Raw genomic sequence first — 22570 nt, 5'->3', positions numbered from 1 at the left:
ATAACTGTCAGGAGCGAGGCCAAGCACTACCTGGTCCCCCTACACCTCCCTTCGGCATCTAACCAGCCCTGCGGTTGGTCGCTGATCCGCGCGCCCGGGCTTTCCCGACATGCCTGCTGGCACCTTGACACAGCAGAGATTCATTGCCAACTAGCTGGTGACCAAAGACTTGCCTGGCTTTAAAAAAAAAAAAAAAAAAATGAGCCAATCAACCTGAAATAAGAGTCCCAAAGGAAACTTCTGGTTGGAGATTGAGTGCCGGAACTGAACGATCTTTGTAGCATTAGGCTGAGTTGAAGACCTCAGTTAGACACACCTCCGGTTCTTAATTTCAAAGAGAAAACTTTTCTAAAAACATCTGTGGGGAATAGGCTGCCAAAAAAAAAAAAAAAAAAAAAAATCAGGTTGGTATCAGCTTTGCCTGCGAAAAAGCAAAACAACGGAACCATATGTACAGTGTTTGGAAGGGACTTGGAGGTGCCACCTGAGTGCCGCGAGCAACCGAAGTAACATTTGGTTCACCTGCGACAGCTGCACCCCTGGGACCTTGTAGCCGTCACCGCCGCTCGGCGCTCGCAGGACGCCGCAGAGGCTCACGGGCAGGCTGGACCGGGGAGGGGCGGCCCGCGCGGCTGGCTCGGCTGGGGCCGGGCTGGGGCCGGGGAACCGGGCTGCTCTGACTTGTTTCCCCCGAGGAAGGGGCTTATGGTCTGGAACGCTCCAAGTCCCCGAGCGGCCTTCCGAAGCAGCGAGCAACCAGACGCCACGAAAACTTCCTGCTGCCCAAACGATTAAATGGAAAAGTATTAAGGAAACAAAGTTTGAGCAATAAAACTTTTAAAGGTGAATAAATATGTTAATGATTGTGATTAATCTGATCATCTCAGCGTGAATGTCTACATAACTGAAAACTGAAAAGACGAAATGTTTGATAATTTTCATGATTTTGAATTCCAGAGTATTCTAACCCAAATTGGAAAATGAGTTACGAGGGGAGGAAAGATGTAAAAGTATGCTAAATTTCTAGTTTTATTTGGCAGTGTCAATGTTTTAACTTAAACAAAAAGCAAAAAGTCAATTATTTAGTTTAATGGTAACCCCAAAGTTAAAAAATAAAAATTTCCACCTAATTCACTAGCCAAAGACAACAATTCAGAATGCTTGGTGGAGATATCAAAGAACGGGAGAAATAAAGGGAGAATTAGCCACAAAGAAGCATAGCATGACACAGTAATACCACGGAAAAATGGATTAAACATATATAATAAAATAATGACTCTCAGATTGGAATCAAAATAGGGTCCTCCGGCCGCACTACTGTTCCTAAAAGACACACTGCAATGATCCAGAACGGCCAAAACTAAAAGTACAACCACACTTGCAGAGACGAATGCAAAGAAAGCAGTTAAGGCAAACTTATGTCCATCCCATTCGGGGACAAGGCATCCGGCATCATGAAGAAGGAGATGAACATCGCAATGGTCCTTACCTCTCAAATGACTTAGCATCAAACACATGAATCAAAATTACAAAATACTAACAAAATCTGGGGAACAAGTGAGCCCCGGTGTTTGACAGAGGAGTCGGTCTTTACAAAACAAAAGGAGCCGTTTTTACTTGAAGCCGCAAGCTCCCTCCAGACGCCGGGCCTTTGCTCAAGGAAGGTTCTCGAGGTCCTTGCCGTGGCAACGGTGTGGCCGGCTGCTGGGCCGTGAAGCCAAGCCGGGCACTGAGGCGGGAGGCGCGGGAGAGGTCACCGGCCTGCTGGAGGGAGGCAAGGTCGGGGGACTCGGGACACCCATGAGGACGAAGGACAAGGAGCCCACAGAAGGGACGGTCGGGGTCCCGAGAAACTGGAGGTGCAGCAGCGACGGCACTTTAGAAGCAGGCTGTTGGGGCTGGAAGCCTACGTGCTTGGCGAGTCCGGCTCCAGGATCCACATGCTCCCCTGGCTCTGATTCGCAGGATCCTAACACTCGCGGTTCGCTTCACCGTCATGTTCTCCTCCGTTTTCGGAGTTTACCAAGTAGCTGGAAGCGTCCACGCGGCTCCTCTGAGGCCTGCCTCGGCCTCAGGGTTGGGAGTTCGGGCCCCACGGCGAGCGCCTCGCTGGGCGTGCAGCCTATCTGAAAAGAAAAAATAGAAACCTGTGACTTCTGATTCTCTGGTAGGAATATCTTCAAAGATGCCACAGTTGGGCCATCCCCATCCCCGTCCCCGAGCTGCGTCACAGGACACACAAGCTGACGCGGGCGCCGGGAAGGTTGGGCGGCCTACCCGGGATCTGCAGCCGCGGCCACGGGCCCCAAGGCACCCACGGGGAGGGAGGACCCGGGTCACACATGCGGGTGACCGGGCAACGGGGGTGTGGCCCACCTACCACGAAGCCCGACGCCCTGTGTCGCTGACCCGGCCCGGATGCCTGCGCAGCTCTGCGGCCGTGTCCCCGGGACAGGCCCACAGGCCGCTCCACACCCGCCTTCACCTGGGGCAGGGAGCCTGGGCCCTGACCTGGGCCCTGACCTAGGCCCTGACCTGGGCCCATCCCCAACCCCCTGCCTGACCTGGTCCCGCCGCTGCCCGCCGCCCGCCCTCCTGCTCCTTGGTGCCCTCCCAGAGCCACGGTGGCCCGCGGCCCGCGCCTCTGGGACCCGCACTAGCACCCGACGCAGCAGGCTCCCCGGGCACCGGCCCGTGGGCGACACACGGCAGCGAGGCCCAGGGCCCAGGGCTGCAAGCATCGCTCCAAGGCCGGTCGTGGAGGCCACCGCCGGGGGCTTGGTGGTTATTCATTTGAGAGACGGAGAGAGACAGAAACGGAGAGACAGAGAGGAAGAGACACAGAGAGGGAGACAGACAGAGACGGAGAGGAAGAGACAGAGAGGGAAACAGAGTGAAAGACAGAGAGGGAGAGACAGGGAGAGAGACAGAGACGGAGAGAGACAGGGAGACACAAATGGAGAGACAGAGAGATGGAGAAAGACAGAGAGAGACAGCGACAGACAAAGGGAGAGACAGAGAGAGAGAGATAGGGAGTGAGCACGGGGAGGAAGAACCCGGGACACCAGGAAGAGCGGCGGCCACCAGGACGCTGGCACCGGGCCCCGGGCTGAGGCAGGCACGTCACCGCCTGGAGCGGCCGCGCACTGAGGCACAGACTCGGGGAGGCTCCGTGGGGCCGGGCACCACCCTAACCGCAGCCTTGCCGGGAAACCAGGCTTTCACAGCCCGCGTGACCCCACGTCACCCGCCCGTCACACCCTAAGGCCACCAACAGGCTGAGCCCGGCAGGAGCCGCACCGCAGTGCCCGAGGCCCCTCGCCAGCGACACACGGGACCACAGGCACCTTGTGACCTCGATCTGCATCCCAAACATTTGTTGCAGTGGCTGCAGCAGCTTTTCCAAGTGTCTTTGGACACAACGGAGACATCAGGTCACTTGCAGCACGGTCGTCACCTAATTCATCGTCTCCTCCCTCATCACTTCTTTAAGATATTTATTTACTCATGAGAGACACAGAGCGAGGCAGGGACCCAGGCAAGGGAGAAGCAGGCCCCCCACGGGCACCCCACACGGACTCGATCCCGGGACTCGGGGTCACGCCCTGGCCAAGCACACACTCAGCCTAGTGCCCCTCGCCCTGACCTGTCGGAGCGCGGCCCCTGCCGACACCGCCACCTGCGCTTCCCTCTCTTCCTCCTGCTTTCGGGTCTCATGCAACGTTCTTGGAAAATGTCCCCCTCGGTCCCCCCCCGCCCCCCGAGCCTCGAGCGCCCGGTAAGGGAAGGAAGACTGAGAAAAGCCACCTTGGCAAGCCCGACCTGAATCCCGAAGGCCCCGCATCACCTTCCGTTCTCGGGCCCGACCTCTCGCCCTGAAACGACCTCCGCTGCCTCTGTGCTCCCAGCACGTGCAGCAAGAGGCTGCGACCAATGCCCAGTGCACCTGTTCCACCTGCGCTGGGGGACCGGCACCCGCGGGGCCTCTCCCAGCCTCACTTAAGGTGCAGGGGTCGGGGCGAGGCCGGGGTTTGCTCGGCAGCGCCCTCAGGTGTGTGCAGGTGTGAGCAGGTGTGTGCAGAGCCTACCCTGACCCCGACGCGCGGCTCCCGCCCCCAATCCCCCCACCCGGGCCGCCGATCCTGCAGCGCGCAGGTGCGCCCCGGACGCTCCGAGGTGCAGCACACCTGCCCTGCACGTTCCGTGACGAGCCGTACCTGCCCGCCCTCCCGGCGATGCGCACCGGCGCCCGGAGCGCGGGGACTTGAGCGCCGGTGGCCTCTGAGCTGACCCCGCGCCCGGGGCCGCCTCGAGGGTGAGCGGAGCCCGCGGCGGGCAGCTCGGCGCGGACACGCCCCGGGGGACAGCGGGGGGGGGGGCGGGGGGGGGGCCTGGGCAGCCTCTCGCGAGAGCGGGCGCGCGGACGCCACGTCACAACGTCACAACTAGGGGGCGCGGGCGCTGAGCGACAGGTGCCATGGCCAACGAGCGACGGCGCTCGGCCGCCTAGCGGGCGGCGGGCGGGACTTCCGCCGGAAGCCGGGGTGGTCCCGGGGCTCTCCGCGCGCGCTTCCGGCCCGCGCGCCCCGGTCCCCGGCGGAGATGGCGTGCGCCGCCGCGCGGTCCCCGGCCGAGCAGGACAGGTGGGTCCCGGGGTCCTGCGCGCCGCCTCCGCCCCGCCCCCGCCCCCCGCGCCCAAGGCGTGGCGAGTCCGCGGCCCTGCGGTCACGGGGTCCCGCCGCGCGGAGCGGCCCCGGCGGCCCGGCCTGGTGGCTGCCGACCCGGGGCCTGACCGCCCGGCGAGCTCCGCGGGCCCGGGAGGTGGTTTCCCTCCCAGGCGGTGGAGCGGGAGGGGGGCGACCCGGAGGGCAACGGCGTCCGCGGGGACCGGGCGCCGGCGACCCCGACGCCGCGGGTGTGGACGCCGCCGTGCTTCCTCCGCAGGTTCATCTGCATCTACCCCGCGTACCTGAACAACAAGAAGACCATCGCCGAGGGCCGGCGCATCCCCATCAGCAAGGTGAGGGCGGCCTGCGCCTGCGGGGCCCTCCCTGGTCGCCCGGCCTGGCGGGGCGCTGGGGGCCGGAGCCCGACGAGCCCGCGCGGCAGGGGTCAGCAGGCGGTTGTCTGCGGGCTGCCCGGCCCCCGGCGGAGGACACCGCGCGGCAGCCTCGTGCCCGGGGGCACTCGGGTCACGGAGCCAGACCCGCAGGGAGCAGAGTAAGGGGCGGGGGGTGCGGGGAGAGACCCCCCAGCAGGCTCCCTGCTGCGCGGCCCCGCATGGGCTGCACCCCGCCGCCCGGAGACCGCAGGCTGAGCCGGAGTCAACCGTCCGATGCCTCCAGGTGCCCCGAGACGTGCAGAGTTTAGATCTGTTGACTTTTATGGTTTTATGTCTCTTGTCTGTTGTGTATGTGTGTGTGTGTGTGTGTGTGTGTGTGTGTGTGTGTTTTTGGAGGGGTAAAGTTTAAAATTAATACTTCTAAAAACTAGGGTGTCACAGTTTTGAATAATAGGATTTCTCCCTTGCGCTGTTTGGATGGGAAAATTCAAGTTCTCAGTTGGCCTGCTGGCCTGTGTGCAAGTGCCTAATGCCAAGTGATGGGGCTTTGTAGCTGCTGCCTTTTATTTATTTATTTATTTATTTTAAGATTTTATGTATTTATTCATGAGAGACACAGAGAGAGAGGCAGAGACACAGGCAGAGGGAGCAGCAGGCTCCATGCAGGGAGCCAGACGTCGGACTCCATTCCGGGACCTCCGGGTCACACCCTGGGCTGAAGGTGGAGCTAAACCGCTGAGCCACCTGGGCTGCCCACTTCTTACTTTCAAAATTAATGTCATGTTGCTTTTTAAGAGTTGCTTAGATTTTGCAATCTAACAACGGATCCGAGGCAACTTGGCCTGAAGCAATGCGTTATTTTTGTGTTAATGTCTCCGGTTTTGCTACTTAAATGCGAAGGGAAGTGTGCTCTGCTGCCCTGGGTGGGAGAGCCACTAGGGCCCTGAGCCAGGGTAGTGCAACCCCCGTGACGGGCCTCTGCCAGCAAGCTCTCACGTATTTTGGAGAATAACCGACTTGGTTTTAACTGCATTGATGTACAGCGTACATACAGGTGTGTGTCTTGATTAACTTTTACAGACTGAATACACATGGGTAACCAGGCACCCAGATTAAAAAAAGAACGTGATTGGTACCCAGGAAGATTGCTCTGCCTTCTCCAGTCACTTCTCACACCACATGTACTCACAAACGGGGATAGCCACTGTCCTAACTTCCAACACAATACATTACTTTTGCTTGTTTTTGAGTTTTATGTAAAAGGCGTTATACACTATGTATTTCACTGTCCGTCTTTTTTCACCAAACTTTAAGCTTAAATTTATTCACGCTTATTCGTGTGGCTTATTAATTCCCATTGCTCTGTAGCAGGGTTTCTCAGCAGCAGCACCACTGACATCTTGAGCCAGATTAGTCTTCGTTATGGGGTCTGGTCTGTGCATCTTAGGTTGTTGAGCAGCATCTTTGGCCTCTACCCACTAGATGCCAGTGCCTTCCCTGACTCCTGTGACAAGTAAAAACGTCTCCTAGCATTGCTAAATGTCATGGGGCAAAAATGCCTTGCTGAAAACCACTGCTCTTTAGTGCTGAATTGTATTCAGCGTATCACAGCCCATTCTACGGTTGATAGATAACCGGGTGGTTTCTAATTTGAGGCTATTATACATACCCATGCTGTCAACATTCTTGAGCTTGTCTTCTACAGAACATGTTTTTTATCCTTGGATGCATACCTAAAAGTAGAATTGCACAGCCATAAAGAATGCAGGTGTTTAGCTTTAGTGGATACTACCAAACAATTTTCTTACGTGGTGGTACCTGTAGTAGTTTGATCAGTATCATGCCAGATACTTGGGAATCTACTGATAAACCAAACCGGCCCTGCCTTTGTGATGTTCATGTTCTGTTAGAAGGGAGATGGACACACAGTGTGAAATCAGTGTTATTCCTGCAATATTAAAAATTACAGTGGAAACAGCAGTCTAAGGTTTTGGTAAGTGTTGTGATCCTCATATTTGAAATGATTTATGCAACAATATAGCAGCAGCTACTTAAGGTTAGCTGTTGAGTGTTGTTGTTTTTAACTGTTCAGGCTGTTGAAAATCCTACAGCTACTGAGATTCAAGATGTGTGCTCAGCAGTTGGACTTAATGTATTCCTTGAGGTAAGAGGTGGTTCTTTCTTCACTATTTTTCCTACTTAGTCTCACTGGTGTAACAACTTTTTAAAGCCTGTTTTTTGTGTATGTTTTGTTTTGTTTATGTTAGAAAAATAAAATGTACTCTAGAGAGTGGAATCGTGATGTTCAGTACAGGGGCAGAGTCCGGGTCCAACTCAAGCAGGAAGACGGCAGCCTCTGTCTCGTACAGTTCCCATCACGTAAGCTTTTTTTAATGAACGAATAAAGTCTGGGGACAGGTTATTCCTCTACTCTGCAAAAAAGGTTCCAAAACTAACCTTTTAAAAGGTAACATAATTTGCGTTCTGCAGATGAATTTAGGAAAGGACTACTGCTGAGATAAAGGAAAACAGTGGCTCTCACTTCTTTTAAATAAAGGATCTCTGAGAATGTGATCAAACCTACTAATCATTTCTCAAAATTTGTTTTATGAACTTTTTATAAACCTCTGGAAATCTGTCATTATTCCCAGGTTAAGAATGTAAGATTATTGAATGGTCAGATGTTAATTTTCATTTCAGATCCTGGAGGCCTTTGAGGTCTGTTAATAATTTCTGTCATTAATCTAAAAAGCCATACTGAGTGAAAACAGCAAAAGAAATGCATGGTGTGATACCACTGTGGTACATTTAAAGACAAAATGTTACTGTTTATTTGCATGTATATATAAAATGCTGTTTATTGATATTATATGTGTAAATTTTTTAAATGGACTGAAAGAAAACCCCAGTGTTAAAATAGAAGGTAACCTATTGATGAGCAGGGGGTGGGAAGTGGGGTCACAGTGATGGTGGTCAGAGAAGACTAATATTCTCTCTATAGTGTTTTCTTTATTTATTTTTTTGAAGATTTACTTATTTGACAGCACAAAGCAAGGGGAGCAGCAGGCAGAGGCAGAGGGAGAAACAGGCTCCCCGTGGAATAGGAGCCTGATGTGGGGCTTGATCCCAGAGCCCTGGGATAATGACCCAAGCCGAAGGCAAATGCTCAACCAGCTGAGCCACCCAGGCACCCCTCTAGTGTTTTATGTCTTTAAAAAAAAAAAAAAAAACTAAACAGAATTGGACATCAGTATTCCAAAATAACTAATTATGAGTTTTGGGAAGATGAATCTTTTTTTTTTTTTTTTTTGCACGTAATTCTTCTCTGAATTCTTTATTTCTAAAAAAGTAAACTTCTTAAATGGAACTGTTGATTTTTTTTTCCTGTCACAATAACCTCAAACTGACAATTAAATGACTTTTAGTTTAATTAAAATAGATTGGGGTTTTTTGTGCTAAAACCTGTCCAGATAGGTAGATATTTCTAAAAACAGGATTCTGACTCTGTAATAACAGATAGTATATTCTAGTGTATTTCTACTCTTTGACATCTTCCTTTACTATCTTTTAAAAATCAAACGACAGGTGAACTTGGGTTTCTCAGTTCGTTAAGCATCTGCCTTCAGCCCAGGTCATGATTCCAGGATCCTGCTCAATGGGGAGCCTGCTTCTCCCTCTACCCCTCTCTCTAGCTCATGCTCACTCTCGCTCACTCTCTGAAATGTAATCTTTTTTAAAAAATGCAAAAGACAACAATCAAGAGACAAAAAACTTTAGACCAGTAAATAAAATATAAGTAAAAATTACAGTTGAAAAATGTTGCTGTGTCCAATAAGAAAAAATAAAGAGAAAGAGCTGAGGGGCTCAGAGTGTGGAAAGTAGCTACTAGATCTGGAGGAGGTAGTTGGTGCACAGAGCAGGGTACCTGTGCACAGTAAATCATCTGGGCGCATGAGTAACATCTTTTGTTGCTGGATGACTTTGGGTTTTTGTTACAAGATTGAGAGGCTGCATGTTTCTTTAGCTTAAAATCAATGATACCATGTCTCTGGTTCCAAATTGTTGTATTTCAGCTTCTTTGATCTTCAAGTCAACTACTAGAACCAGGACCAAGATTTGCATTTCAAATAAAATGTTTAAAATTTTTATTTTGTTCAGTTTAATATTTCAGTATTGTTCTTAGCACATTTTCTCCAGGAAAGCTCCCACAGGAGTAAGTCCTGTCTTTATATTTATATATATATAAATGTCCTGTCTTTATATATATATTTTTTTAATCTGTCATTTTCCTCATGTGGTGACAGTTTCTTGAACTTTATGATTTTCAGATTAATGAGCTTATAGGTCTTAGTCCTTAGAGTATATACTAAGCCTAACTTCTTGTTCCCAGGTAAGTCAGTAATGTTGTATGCAGCAGAAATGATACCTAAACTAAAAACAAGGACACAAAAAACAGGAGGTGGGGACCAAAGTCTTCAGCAAGGAGAGGGAAGTAAAAAAGGAAAAGGAAAGAAGAAGAAGTGACCGCGTATGGGAACCACATCTGGTACTACTGAGAGAGACCATGAACGAAGGCTTCTAATTTAAGAGAAACAGCTTTTTATTTGCATCATTTAACCGAACTATGGACATCTCTGCCTCTCAGCTTCAGCATCAGAGTTGACAGTGAAGTAAATTTGCATCAGAACTTTGCATCTAGCTCTTACGCAGTATAAAAGAAAATTTTGTTTGCTTTTCAACGCAGTTTTTGTGGAAGAGAGAAGCATACTTTTAAATGGACAGTGAACTCTACCATAAGTTACTTGAAATCCTGTATCTGTCCTGTGTGTAAACATGTTTTAGATAAATGAGTTTAAAGATTCGAAATACACATTTTCTTCAACGTCTAGTTAATGAAATAAAATTTGAAACTGACTTTTGTAGCTTTTGCTCCTTTGCTTGTGAATCAATGCCAGTAGAGGAAATAATTTAAGAGAATAAATGGGTAGTGGAAGCTTAGTGTGAGCTTAAAACTAGAAGAAAATGGTTAAATCCTCTTGGACCTTTATGAACAGCCAGCCAGTCTATAGCTCCTGTTATTTTAATCATTTGTCATAATTGAATGTTCAATTGCTAGTTTTTTTGATGTATGGAAAGTCCTGGATTTTAAGCTTTAGATTTGCTTTCTCTGTAGGTTTAAGAACATTATTTTAATTGGAATTCTAAAATTATCCACACTTTAACACCTTGATATGTACTTTTTTTTTCAAGAAACTGAATTGGATTGGTGATTCTGCCTTTATTCCAAAGCACGGTTTCTGAAAGTGGTAGTTTTGTGAAAGGAAAGTCCCCGTCCAGCCATTTGTCTGCTGAGCATCATTTGGGGAACTGCCTTCTCTGTCTCCATATGCTTCTGGAAGGGCTGTTAATTACAGGGCTGACTCTTGAACACAGGGTATGACCCCAGCCAGGCCAATGCTTTATTTATCAGGAATTTAAATCTGGATCAGAAACATGGACATACAGGTGATGGCAGCTAACATACGTAATGGTCTACAAATATCTAAGTTCTTGAGGCTCTTCTGTGAATTCTATGAATTGTACGTTATATCCTTCTAGTAAATCCCATTTTCTGTAAGTTTTTATTGCTTGAGAAATTCCACTTGATCACAAAATAAGTGAACCCAGAGTTTTAGATGGACTTACCCAAGTTTTATGAAGATGATCCAGGACATGCAAGGAGAGATATTAGAGTCTTTACTTCTTTTTCCTCTAATAATTTGTGTTGTTAACATGTCTTAGAGTGAACATAATAGTATAGCAGTTTATATATTTGACTTAAAAATAAATATTGGGGCAGTATCCAAGCAGCCCACTAGAAAATGTATCACTTATGAATATGTTTGTGTAACAAAACAATGAGGATCTTAAGCAGGAATTATTTTTTTGGGAAAAGCCTGAAATCCAAAGGTTGTTATGAATGTTCAGCTGCTCAGTGATGCTCTCTTCTTTATTTCCATTCCACTATCCATGGTTTCCAGCATCCCTAGGATTGTTGTCTCAAGTTTATAACAGGACTGATGGAGCATCAAATGTCACATCAGAGTTGAAGGCAGAATGAAAAGATAGCTGTGCCAGCCACTTTGCCTCCCCCCTTAAAAGGAAAGCTAAAGATTTCTCGAAATCCCTCCCAGCCAACTTTCATGAAGTCCCATTGTGGAGAACTGTAGCTCAGGTCCATCTTTAGCTGCAAGAGGTGCCAGGGGAGGGACTATATGGCTTTTTCAGTAATGAAAATAGAGGCAGCCAAGGAAGAAAGTTGAGACTGGGTATTGGGGGCAGTCACCTTAAAAATTTGTCACAGAAAGATGACTGTGTCTAAAATTACTTTGGTTATGGGGCAGTGAAGGTTGTCAGAAAAGGTTTCAGAACTCTTGCTGCAACATTGTGTTGGCTGTTTCTTCACAGTTGGATTCAGTGCATAATTGAACCTTTCTTAGTCAAGTCGAAAATAGAATCTTTTCTAGTGAACAAGACTGAGCATTTAGTCATGTTTAAATGCCATTTGTATTCATTTCAGTGATTTCTATTCACATCCTTTGCCTACTTTTTAAGAACTTTATTACCAATATGATACATAATTTAAAGGGCCAGCTAGTTTTAATAATTTCAGTTTTGGGCATTAACTTGCATCTATAGAAGAGGGCGCTTTAGTTTTCCTTCACCCCTAATGTATACTTACCATCCTCCCTCCTAACAATAAACTTATTTTAATCACTACTCATAGTTTATCCTGTATTTCATTCATAGCTGTACTTTGCTACTCAAAAGTATGGTCAGGGGCCCAGCAGCACTGGTCTCCCCTGTGCTGTGAAAGGAGATTGTGAAAAATGCAGAAACTCTGGCCCCCAGCCCAGAATTTAAGATTCCCTACGTACAACTATGCACATTAAAGTGAGAAACACTGAAGTATGCTATTGTTTTTGTTTTCTGGATTTGTGTTTTCCTCAGAGCTAATTTTATCTGCTTAGTTTTTAAAATTCATTCATAAATTATCAGTTATCAAAATGTCCTTTCAAAACGTTTGTTCACCACCTGGGTGGTGCAGTTAAGCATCCGACTCTTGATCTCAGCTGAGGTCATGATCTCAGGGTCATGGGAGCGATCGAGCCCCGACTCAGGCTGCGAGCTCAGCATGAAGTCTGCTTGAGATTCTCACTCTCCTCTGCCCCTCCGCTTGTGATCTCTCTCAAATCTTTTTATAAAAAAGTTTGTTCAAGGGCACCTGGGTGGCTCAGTCTGTTGGGTATCTGATTCTTGATCTCAGCTCAGGTCTTGGTTTCAAGGTCTTGAGTAAGCCCCGTGTTGGGCTCCATGCTGGGTGTGGAGATAAGTAGGTTTGTAAGTACCTAACTGTTCACATCAGATAGTTTAATTTCACCTTTTTAAAGAAGTTTCTTCTGGAACCTTTAACCTGGCTCTAGTCTCTACCTATTACCCTGTAGGCCTAGTGCACAGCTTCACTCTGGGTTCTCTTCACCAGAGTGACTTGCTTTACTTCTTTGCTGTTTTGTACATCCTGTATTTCGATATCCTATGCATTCTTCCTTGGGTCACTTGTTTGGAGCCCATCTTCCGGATCTTCCTGGGAAAAACACAAGGGAGATAAATGTCCTTAGACCTCGTACGAAAGTGTCATGATTCTACCCCCACACAGATTGGCTAAGTATAGAATTAGAATTGGAAATCATTTTATTTCAGAAGTTCAAGGACATTTCTTCATGGTCTTCTAATGTTACAGCTGCAGGGAAGTCTAAGCCATTGTAGTTCATGATCTTTTGTCACCCACATTTTTCTTGTTGAAACTAACCACATCTTGGTATTCTAAAATATCACAATCGTGTGCTTTGTGTGGGCCCTTTCGTTGTCTATTGTCCTGGGTACCCGATGGACCCTTTCAATTTGGAAACTTGTATTCTTCAGTTCTGGGAATTTTCTTGAAAATTTCATCAATGGTTTTTCTACCGTTTCTGATCTTGGGACTCCTTATTTGGGTATTGGATGTGCTGGACTAGTTCGTAGTTTTCTCATTTTTTTTTTCCATTTCCATTTCTTTGCTTATTTATGTTCTATCTCCTAGAATTCCTTAGCTCTTCCAGCCCCTCTGTTGAACTTCTCATTTTTCTTGTATTTTCAACTTCTCCAAGCTCTCGTCATCTGAATGTTTCTTTTTTCTAGCATTTTTTAAAAAAGATTTATTTATGTATTTGAGAGAAAGCACAAGCTGGAGGAGGAGAAGGAGAGAGAATCTCAAGCAGACTCTATACTGACCATCAAGCCAACCCGGGACTCAGTTCCACAACCCTGAGATAATGACCTGAGCCGAAACCAAGAGTCAGACACTTAACTGAGCCACCTAGGTGACCTGATTTCTGTTCTTAATTCATAGGTGTGATCCTTATTTCTCAAAAGATATGGTTTATATTTTTTTATTTCCAGTTTCCTTTTCTGTTTAATTTTGATTCCTGATATGTTAGGTTGCTTTCCTTAGACTCACGAGTTTTTTGGTTTTGTATTGCTATACACTGATGGCTAAATTTAAGAGTAAAAAACATAAAAGTTGACTGGACATTCTGAGCACATAAGGGGTTTGTAGACTGTCTCCCTAGAGGGGTATCTGGCTCCCATAGCCTTTTAGGGAAAATTTCCAAGATCAGAAACGTTGCCTCTTAGCCTGATCTGTTCCCTAGAGGAGTCCGACAAGCTTCCAGGAGGATAAGGGTCTGGGAGCCCAGTGGGGGAAGATGGGGCGAAATGGGTCTCAGCAATGAATCACTCAGTCCTGTTTTTAAACATTTTTTTTATTATTATTTATGATAGTCATACAGAGAGAGAGAGGCAGAGACACAGGCAGAGGGAGAAGCAAGCTCCACGCACCGGGAGCCCGATGTGGGATTCGATCCCGGGTCTCCAGGATCGCGCCCTGGGCCAAAGGCAGGCGCCAAACCGCTGCGCCACCCAGGGATCCCCATCAGTCCTGTTTTTAACACAATTTCCCTCCCTTGACTCTTCCTATGTCCTCCCACTCCAAAGGTACTCACTGTCTCTGTAGGACAAACTGCCAATCTTCCACTTGGAAGAGGATAGGTATTTATTCATTTTTTTTTTTAAGTTCCCTCCCAATATTAAGATTTCTCAATGGAGTTATTTGGATTTGGGGGATTTTTTTTTTTTTAAGATTTTATGTATTTGTTCATGAGAGACACAGAGAAAGGCAGAGAAGCAGGTTTCCTGAGGGGGAAGCCCGATGTGGGACTCGATCCTGGGACTCTGGAATCACGCCCTGAGTCGAAGGCATATGCTCAACCGGTGAGGCCCCCAGGTGCCCCAAGATTTTGGGGACTTTATAATGAAGTTTCTCTACCAAAGAGATTAGGTGTGGTAGGCTGGATAATGTTGTCCACCACCACCCCCCCCCCCCAAAAAAAAAAAACCCTTTGTGAATATTACCTTCCATGGCAAAAGGCCTTGCAGATGTGAAGTATCTTCAGCGGGAGAATGTAGCCTGCTAGGATCCTTCTAAAAGGCCGAAGTTGCAGGACTAAGGGGCCACAGGCCAATGAATGCGAGCAGCTTCCAGCTGAAGGAAATAAGGGGAAAAAAGATTCTCCCCCTATAGTCTCCAGAAGGAACGCAGCCCTGCACACTTTTTTGGATGTCTCACCTCCAGAACCGTAAGCTACTAAGTGTCTACTGTTTTGAGCTATTATGCTTGTGGCAATGTGTTAGAGCAGCATCAGGAAGCACATGCCTGGTGAACTAATGAGCTAAGACAAACTCTCCAGACCTTGGGATTCTTGACCTCGTTAGTGTGTGTGAGCTCTCAACCCTAGCTACAGACTAGAATCACCCTAGAGCTTTAGTTTTTTTTTTTTTTTTTAAGATGATTTATTTGACACAGTGTGAGCGTGCACAAGGAGGGGAAGAAGCAGCGGGAGGAGCAGTCTCTCCGCTGAACAGGAAGCTCGACATGTGGCTCCACCCCAGGACCCTTGGGATCGTGACCCGAGCTGAAGGCAGACGTGTAACTCCTCAAGCCATCCAGGCAGCCCCCATCCTAGAGCTTTAAAAGCATAATGATGCCTGGGTATATAGTAGATTAGTCAGAATTTCTGGTAGTGGGAGCAGATACCAGCATTTTTGGAAAGTTTCTCAAGCGACTGTAATATGCAGCCAGAGCTAAACCACTGTCTACTAAGTAAAAACAGCATTTACCTAACCCAGTGGTTTTACCTCTAAGTGTGGTTCCTGGACCATCAGCATTGCCTAGGAATTTATTGGAAATTGCAAATTTTCAGTCTACCCGAGACCTACTGAATCAGAAATTCTGGGGGATGGGATCGCCAATCAGTTGTAACAATCCCCTCCCCCACAGAGAAAATGCAGCGCACACTCAAGTTTGAAAACCAATGATTTAACCAAAGAACCTCCTTATTGCTCTTAATCCTCTCTGAAGTTTATAAGATTTTATAAGCTAATATTGCCAGTAAAATGTATAAGGTCACTCTCACATATATTTACTTTCCCACTGTACTACATAGAACTTAATACGGGATGGCTAAGGATGTGAACTCTGTGAGACACCACAATTCTAGGTATACAGACGTGTAAAAGCCGATGCTGAAAAAAAAAAAGCTGAAGCAGCTCCACAAGCAGGTATTTTTAATAAAATTATCAAGTTCCCCCTTCCTTGGTCTCTCTAAAGTACAGAATAATCTGGAGGCACCTACAAGAAGTGTTTCCTACATCAACTTCTGTGAGACGGTGTATAACATGATACGCAGGAGAAAGTACTTAGGTTCCTTTTAAACCTGATAATTGCTAGAAACTTCATAATTGGTATGTTCTCCCTCGGAGGTCCTTCCTCTGATAGGTAGTGACCACCAGGGGAAAAGCTGAGTCCAGGTGAGGAATGGGGTGAGAAATAGCAGGTTCATTTGTCTGGATTTACTTCAGACTTTGCTTAAATGATTCTAAATTTGTTTAAAGCCCCAGAACATAAAAATGAAACCAGAGTTCAATGAGATAACAGTTTTATTTACATCCTTTTCCATTTAATATATCACATCTTCAGGATGGGTGGTAGTAACCTGTTAAAAGGCTTTGCTCATTCTCCTCAGGCTACGGTTATAAGATCCCAGAGTAGCAGAAGCTGTTGGTCTGAAAGCTTTCAAGTGGGGGAAGAACCGTGGAGATTGTGGAGATTCTTTGACTTGACGTACCCCTCAAACACCATTCATACACAAATAAGTGCTTGTCTTCTAGCTAGACACAGGCTCAATTAGTTTTTCAAATACTCTCACCCTGGCAATATGTTACTTGGGAAATCTGAGACAGAATTGCTCAACTCAGTCATTAACTTCTGTCGTCAATATGTACACCTTGACTGCCAAAAACAGCAACTTAAATTTCTTACAGAATGCACCATTGGAAAAAGCTAAAAGGACAAAAGAAAAAAAATGCATTCAGAATATGTTTTCTTACCGTAATAGTTTCTAAACTGGTATCAGCCTGTAAGTAGTTATGAGCAATAGTAGCATTTATGTTTCCCCCTTGCCTGATATTTTGTATATAGTGAGTCGTACATTCTGTATACTAACAATCGGATTATACATTCTGTACGATAGAAGTTACTAATTTTCATTCTTCTGCCACCAAGAAAAGTGTAATTTATCATTGGGAAAGGGATTTAAATACTCGTAGAGGTCCTTTTTTTTCATCTAAGGCCTGATTTTCTCCTGATAACCATTAACTGCTTGTTTTCTAAAAGTTTTTTTTTCTTTAATAAGATGCCTTATGATCACCACCGTGTCACCAGGAAATAAAGTGCCTTAATCCATATCATAATATTTATGTGACATTGTCCCAAACTTTTGATATCTTTCATATTTTTTACATGATATGACCTCATTATGGTCTTGCCTGTTACCCAAAGGAGAACTAATCCTCTCTTTTGCCCTAAAAGGCATTTTCCAGGCTGCGTATTAAAACTTGTTAGTTTTGTTACACTCGGTTTTGTTTCAGTCAGTGTAGTCTAATTCAGAAGGATCCTAGCAGTCTAGTTGGTGTGAAGTTCCATTTTTCTAGTCCAGACGAGTTGTCAAGGTTCCTGTAAGCTGGCTAATCATAGTGGAAACCTTAATTTTAACTTTTTGTTCTGTACTTATACTAGTTATCTGCAGTTTATCAAAACGAAGTACAGAGTACTTCGAGTACTTCCAAGTACAAAGATAAAAGTATTTAAATGGACCACAAAAGATCCTGACTTGTAAACTGGGGAGGCTTCTTGCAATTGACTTTAAAGGCCAGAGAAAGAAAGTGATAGTTTGACTTCACTGCCAAGTAGATTATAGGTTGTATCGTGGTTTCATTCTCCCAGAATTGCTCTTGGAGCCTGGTGTCATCATTAGCATGTAACTAATGATACAAACAAGGACACACATGTCACTAGAGATGGGCAAGTCTAGAGGTGCCTTTAACTGGTTTAAGAAAAAAAAAAAGACTAGGTACGAAACAAGACTAAACCAACTTGTTGCTCAGCTTTGAAGGAGAAACCAGGGATGGTTTCCATTACGGCATCTTGGAAACAGACAAATCTAAACAGGTTTTCTGGAAGGCCACCAGACAGTGTTCCTGGTTCTTCAGGGAGCTGTGTGCTTCCTGGTGTGTCTGCACCTTTCCCCACTTGTCACTGAAATGACTGCTTTACGCAGCTGTCCTGGTGTCCAGGTGCTACGACGTTAGGGGAACAACCAGGCCAGTGTCCACTCAAGCTCACTCATCATTCAACTATTCACCGGAAACATCAGTCATCTGCACTAGTTCTCTGAAGTATTTAACATCACACCAGCACACTAGAGCCTTTAGGTTTTGGCGGGTGCTCCCTACAAGCATACGTGTCACCGTCAGGCAGTAACATTTCCCTACATATATGTATGCACAAATACATTAAAAACATTTAATACAAATTTGTACATTACATGAAGTAGAACCTTAAAGATCACCCTAAAATAGAAGTACAGAGGAAACGCATGCAGAGAGAGCCTGCACAAGTACAAAGCCTATGGGACAAATAATTTCCAGTCTGTGTTTCCTGCAGGATAGTAACACGTCTTGTCCTACCCAGAGGCAAAGTATATTTTCCAAAATTTGGACACTGCCCACTGCATTAAATGTAAATGCTCCTTGTGTATATAGACAGTAAAAGTAAGCAAGAAACCTTAACACATTCTTTTTTAATATATCAAAAATGTTTCCAAGGCAACATTATTAAGATGATTATGGCGCGGTCCCTAATGCAACACGGGCACTACGCGGAGGGCAGCGAGGAAGGTCTCACCGGTTGGTGGCTTAGGTGCTCTTCTTTTCATCACCGAGCAAGGTCACTGCTGCTTTCTTGGCTGTGAGAGGGAAAGAGAATCGTGTCAAGGCGACTCGGGCCCCGGTGTGGCGCCTCAGCAGGAGGGAGGCCGCGGGAGGCCGAGGCGGGGGCGTCCAGGAAGCGGGCCCAGGCGGCCCATAGCACCCCCACAGCCGCCCAGGAGCCTCCGGCCGCCCTGCTTCCCGCAGCCCCGAATCCGTGGCCGCCTGGCCCGCTGCCCACCCCGGAGCAGCCCAAGGCGAGTTCCCTGGAGGCCCCGCCGCACACACACTCGCCTCCCGGGCCACGCACCCGTGTCTACGCAGCAGAAGCCAAAGCACAGAGGCCACGTCCACGGCCGGTGGACGGACCGAGCAGCTGCTGCGTGCGGGGATGTGCATGCGGGCAGCAGCCACACTGCCAGGTTACAGACAAAGCATGTGCTCTCACGCGTGCAACGTAAGGAAGAACAGCTGAGCAAACGGGAAGGGGGAGGAGAAGGAGCCTGTATGAGCCTCGCACCGAGGGGAGGCAGAGGAGGTGGGCCAGGCACCGGCACCGGGGAGGCCGCCGGTGATGAGCACGGGGCCGAGTATCTAAGTGATGAAGCACCGAATTCCACCCTCCGAACCAACACCGCTCCGTAAGCAGACTGCCTACCCCGGACCGCGCCTGCTTGGACTCGAGATCTAGCTCCTCGGGGCTAATCAAGGAGGGGGTTCTAGAACTCCCCTCACTCCCATCAGTTCTTTGCTCTCTACCAGGCCATTCCCACTAACTTCCAAACATATGTTGTTCCTTCTACCTTCAGAAGAAAAATAACAGCCCCAGGACCCTAGCGCCTCTTCCCAGTTGCAACCCCATTCTTCACTTTTTCCAAGGAATTTCCCAAAGGCTTCTCTTTCCCCCACTTCGCCTCCCCTCTCCCACACCCCCTGGGACCAGGATTTCAGCGCCTTCGCTCTGCAACCTGTTTTGCCAAGACCACTAGGGCCTTCCTGGCCGCCAAGGGTCATGGCCGGTTTTCAGCTGCCCCTTACAGACGACCTGTCTGCAGCGGGTGACACAGCTGCTGCCTCCTCTGGTCACACACGCTCCGGCTGTCACAACTGGCCACTCCTTATCAGTTTGCTTTGTCTGTTGCTGCTCATCTCCCCAGTGTCTCATCACCAGGGACCCTGGCTCAGTGTTGGGCCTCAGCTTTCCTAACTATATCCATTCCCTTTGTGATCTCACCTGGTCTCATGTCCAGAACTGAACTCCATTTTCCCTTCTAACCCTAGGACACCTAGTCTTGCCCAGCTCCGTGGCAATTCTATCCTCCCATCCATTCCGGCTGAAAAGCTTGGCTTCATGCATGACCCGGCTCTCTTACTCCACACCTGATCCATAAGCAAATCCTACTGGCTCTACCTTCAGTGTGTCAGACACCAATGCCTTCTGGTCTCCTACTGGGACTATTCTGACCCAAGCCACCTCTCCAGCCGGGTCACTGCAGGCAACTTCCAACTGCTCTCCTGCGTCCCTCCCTGTCCCTTCAGTCTACCCTTAACACAGGACGGATCATGCGGCTCCCCTGCTTAAAGTCTCCACCAGCACCCATCTCAGAGTTAAACCCAAAGCCTCCACAAAAGCCTAGGAGGCCTTCCGTGACCTCTCTTCTTCAGCCTCTGCTACCCAACCTCTCCGACCTATCTCCTCCTCCTCTTCGGGATCACCCCCTTCCAACCACACCGTTCCCACCTCCACTCTGCACACACAGCTTTCTCTGTCTGGAACATTCTTCCCTGTGGTTTCAAGTCTGATTCAGTATCGCCTTCTTGGTGAGGATTCCCTAAATCATTCTATTTAAAATTGTAACTTCCCTTCAGCCCCAAAACTTCTCTATCCCCTGTTAACTGTATCATATAACTTCTAAAACTTTACTCTCTCTCAACATGAGTGTCGTCAGCTTCATGAGTTCGAGTACTATGGTCTGTGTGGCTCAATGGCCCATCCCCAGGGCTAGGAACAGGCTTGGCACATGTTACGCGCATCAATAAATGTTGCATAAATGAATGAGGAGAACTGGAAGGACATTCTCTTGACCTATGACAAAAACAAACAGTTCAACCTGAAATGAGTGAGACAGTTCATACTTGTATATAATTAGACGGTTCTCTAAGATGTCTGCCCACCACAGGAAAGTCAGTTTTCCTAACACACTGACTGAACCGTGCCTTAAATGGGGCCTGGAGGGAGAATCTCGGGAAAAGTAAAGGGCAACAGGCAAAGTGTTGGTAAAGAAATCGCAGAGTAGCCTCGGCATTTAGCTGAGGGTAGCTGGCAGGGGAGGCGGAGAAGCAGCTTGTTACCTGGGCCCCAGGCCTCCCAGGCCCTCCTACCTGCTTGCCCTCAACCGCCCCGGAGTCCTACCTTCTTTCGTGATGGTATCCACAGTCTCTTTGGCTTTGTCCTTGAAGTCATTCACCATGGTATCCACCTGGGACTCATGCTTCAGAAAGACAGGCTGGATGACGCGCCTGTAGAGCAGCTCGGCCCCGTTAGAGGGGCTCGGGGCCATGCACCACAGCAGGAAGCCGCACTGCAGAGACAGCAGCACAGCGGCCTTGGTAAGGGGCCATGGCCCACCCCACCCCCGTCTCTGCCCAGGCACTGCCTCGGCTGCGTTCTCCAACAGCATTTCCAGTGCCTTCTCTAGGCTACAAGGGCGCTCTTGTCAGATGGAAAAAACACCCAACACGGCCTAGTGAGGAAAGGCCAAGATGGAAAACATACCGAGTCCTAGTGTTCATTTCCTTCCTAACTTGGATCACTTTTTAGTTTATAGCTGCAAGAGGTTTTAGCCATCTCTGTCTCTGTCTCTCTCTCTTTTAAACATTTTATTTATTCACATGAGACACAGAGAGAGGCAGAGACCCAGGCAGAGGGAGAAGCATGCAGGGAGCCTGACATGGGACTTGATCCCGGGACCCCGGGGTCACACCCTGAGCCGAAACCTAGAGTCGGACACTTAACTGACTGAGCCACCCAGGCGCCCCAGGACTTCTGGTTTTTAATATCCAAACATTGTACGATGTTCTCCATTGGTTGCTTACATACATACTCAAAACTCTATACAACAACTTAAATAAAATGATACGCAGGAAAAGGAAAAACCATGTTCTTGGCATTAAAGTGGAATTCCATGTGGATATTTAAAGAATATGCCGAGTATTCAAGGAGGTGGGCTGTGTACTACTGCCTGTGAAGCCAGCAACTTCTTACCAACTATGCTGTTTGGAGAGCCTGGCGTGTTGCATATTTGTTATTTATATGGGGTATTTTTATGTGTTTGACTAATAATTTGGGAAAACTGGTATGGAGTCTTAGATTTACACATCTTAATTTTCACCATTTAAAAGTGTAGGAAATAGTCTCTTGGCTGGTTCCTATGCAGGATGTTTAATCTTCAGGAATGGATAGTGATGCAGAGATGGATGCCCGTATGTAAGCACAGGCATCGACGTGACGTGGAAATGACGCACTGGGTTAGCCGCCAGTTGATTACCTATTTCATCTTGTGACTTGAGGTAAAGTCATAACCTCTCAAGAGTCATTTTCCTCTTCTGTAGTATTGTAGGAAAATCACAAATTAAGGTAGATGAAGAAAGTATGTAAGAGGGATCCCTGGGGGGCTCAGTGGTTGAGCGTCTGCCTTCGGCCCAGGTTGTGACCTCGCGGTCCCAAGATCGAGTCCCCCGTCCGGCTCCCAGCATGGAGCCTGCTGCTCCCTCCGCCTGTGTCTCTGCCTCTCTCTCACGAATAAATACACAGATTCTTTTTAAAAAGTGTGTAAGATGGCAGTAGTATTACCAAGTCCTACAGTTCTTACTGTTGTTGAGGACCTCTGAAGCACGGTCTCCCGTGCAGACAGCCACCGTCGGCAACCCAGAGGAGCTCATTCACTCGTCCCTTCTGGATGAAGGCGAGACCACTGGACAGAAGCAGAGCTGAGCGCCTACCGTCTTGTCCCTCGTCGACGTCACTGGCTATCCTCTGCTCTGCTGCTGGCTTCCCGGTACCCTCTTGGGACCGTGGCATAATTACTGCTCTCATTAGCGTTTTCC

The 22570-nt window shown here is 47.7% G+C and overlaps 2 protein-coding genes and 1 long non-coding RNA gene across 6 annotated transcripts in view; 1 reads left to right on the top strand and 2 right to left on the bottom strand.

Annotated features, from left to right (window-relative positions):
* Positions 1-1005: 1005 nt before the first annotated feature.
* On the bottom strand, positions 1006-4368 carry LOC140611100 (uncharacterized). The gene is made up of 2 exons (XR_012012439.1): positions 4218-4368; positions 1006-2126 (listed from the first exon to the last, which is right to left on the bottom strand). It is a non-coding gene; the product is annotated as an uncharacterized lncRNA (long non-coding RNA).
* A 107-nt stretch (positions 4369-4475) lies between these two features.
* SRP19 (signal recognition particle 19) lies at positions 4476-9976 on the top strand. 3 transcript variants are annotated; one of them, XM_072787886.1, is made up of 5 exons: positions 4476-4643; positions 4945-5020; positions 7155-7226; positions 7330-7441; positions 9136-9500. In XM_072787886.1, the coding sequence occupies exons 1-5, from the start codon at positions 4603-4605 to the stop codon at positions 9243-9245; spliced, it is 411 nt and encodes a 136-aa protein (XP_072643987.1). In that variant the 5' UTR covers positions 4476-4602; the 3' UTR covers positions 9246-9500. The 3 variants fall into 3 exon arrangements, with proteins under 3 accessions (XP_072643987.1, XP_072643977.1, XP_072643998.1); XM_072787876.1 differs by having other exon boundaries at positions 4487-4643; positions 9453-9976; XM_072787897.1 differs by lacking the exon at positions 7155-7226 and having other exon boundaries at positions 4487-4643; positions 9453-9976.
* A 6141-nt stretch (positions 9977-16117) lies between these two features.
* Positions 16118-22570, bottom strand: part of REEP5 (receptor accessory protein 5) — a 31662-nt gene continuing 25209 nt past the window's right edge. Inside the window, exons 4-6 of one of the 2 annotated variants that reach the window (XM_072787854.1) lie at positions 20877-21045; positions 18441-18501; positions 16118-16538 (exon numbers count right to left, since the gene is read on the bottom strand). In XM_072787854.1, coding sequence (XP_072643955.1) covers positions 18452-18501; positions 20877-21045 — 219 coding nt within the window. In that variant the 3' untranslated portion in view covers positions 16118-16538; positions 18441-18451. Of the gene's footprint in view, positions 18502-20876; positions 21046-22570 lie in introns of both variants that reach the window. The other variant, XM_072787863.1, reaches the window with a different exon arrangement.

The sequence above is a fragment of the Canis lupus genome, chromosome 2 (assembly GCF_048164855.1).
Source record: "Canis lupus baileyi chromosome 2, mCanLup2.hap1, whole genome shotgun sequence".
NCBI classification, from domain to species: domain Eukaryota; kingdom Metazoa; phylum Chordata; class Mammalia; order Carnivora; family Canidae; genus Canis; species Canis lupus.
Note: the sequence above shows the minus strand (reverse complement) of the source record. Positions and strands in the feature narration are given on the sequence as shown.

What these genes read in the sequence shown, in the direction of transcription:
- SRP19 (XM_072787876.1), top strand. Translation starts at nt 4,603, where the DNA reads ATGGCGTGCGCCGCCGCGCGGTCCCCGGCCGAGCAGGACAG. An exon ending in GGCGCATCCCCATCAGCAAG is followed by an intron (nt 5,021 to 7,154) that starts GTGAGGGCGGCC and finishes TTAACTGTTCAG; the next exon opens with GCTGTTGAAAATCCTACAGC. An exon ending in GACTTAATGTATTCCTTGAG is followed by an intron (nt 7,227 to 7,329) that starts GTAAGAGGTGGT and finishes TGTTTATGTTAG; the next exon opens with AAAAATAAAATGTACTCTAG.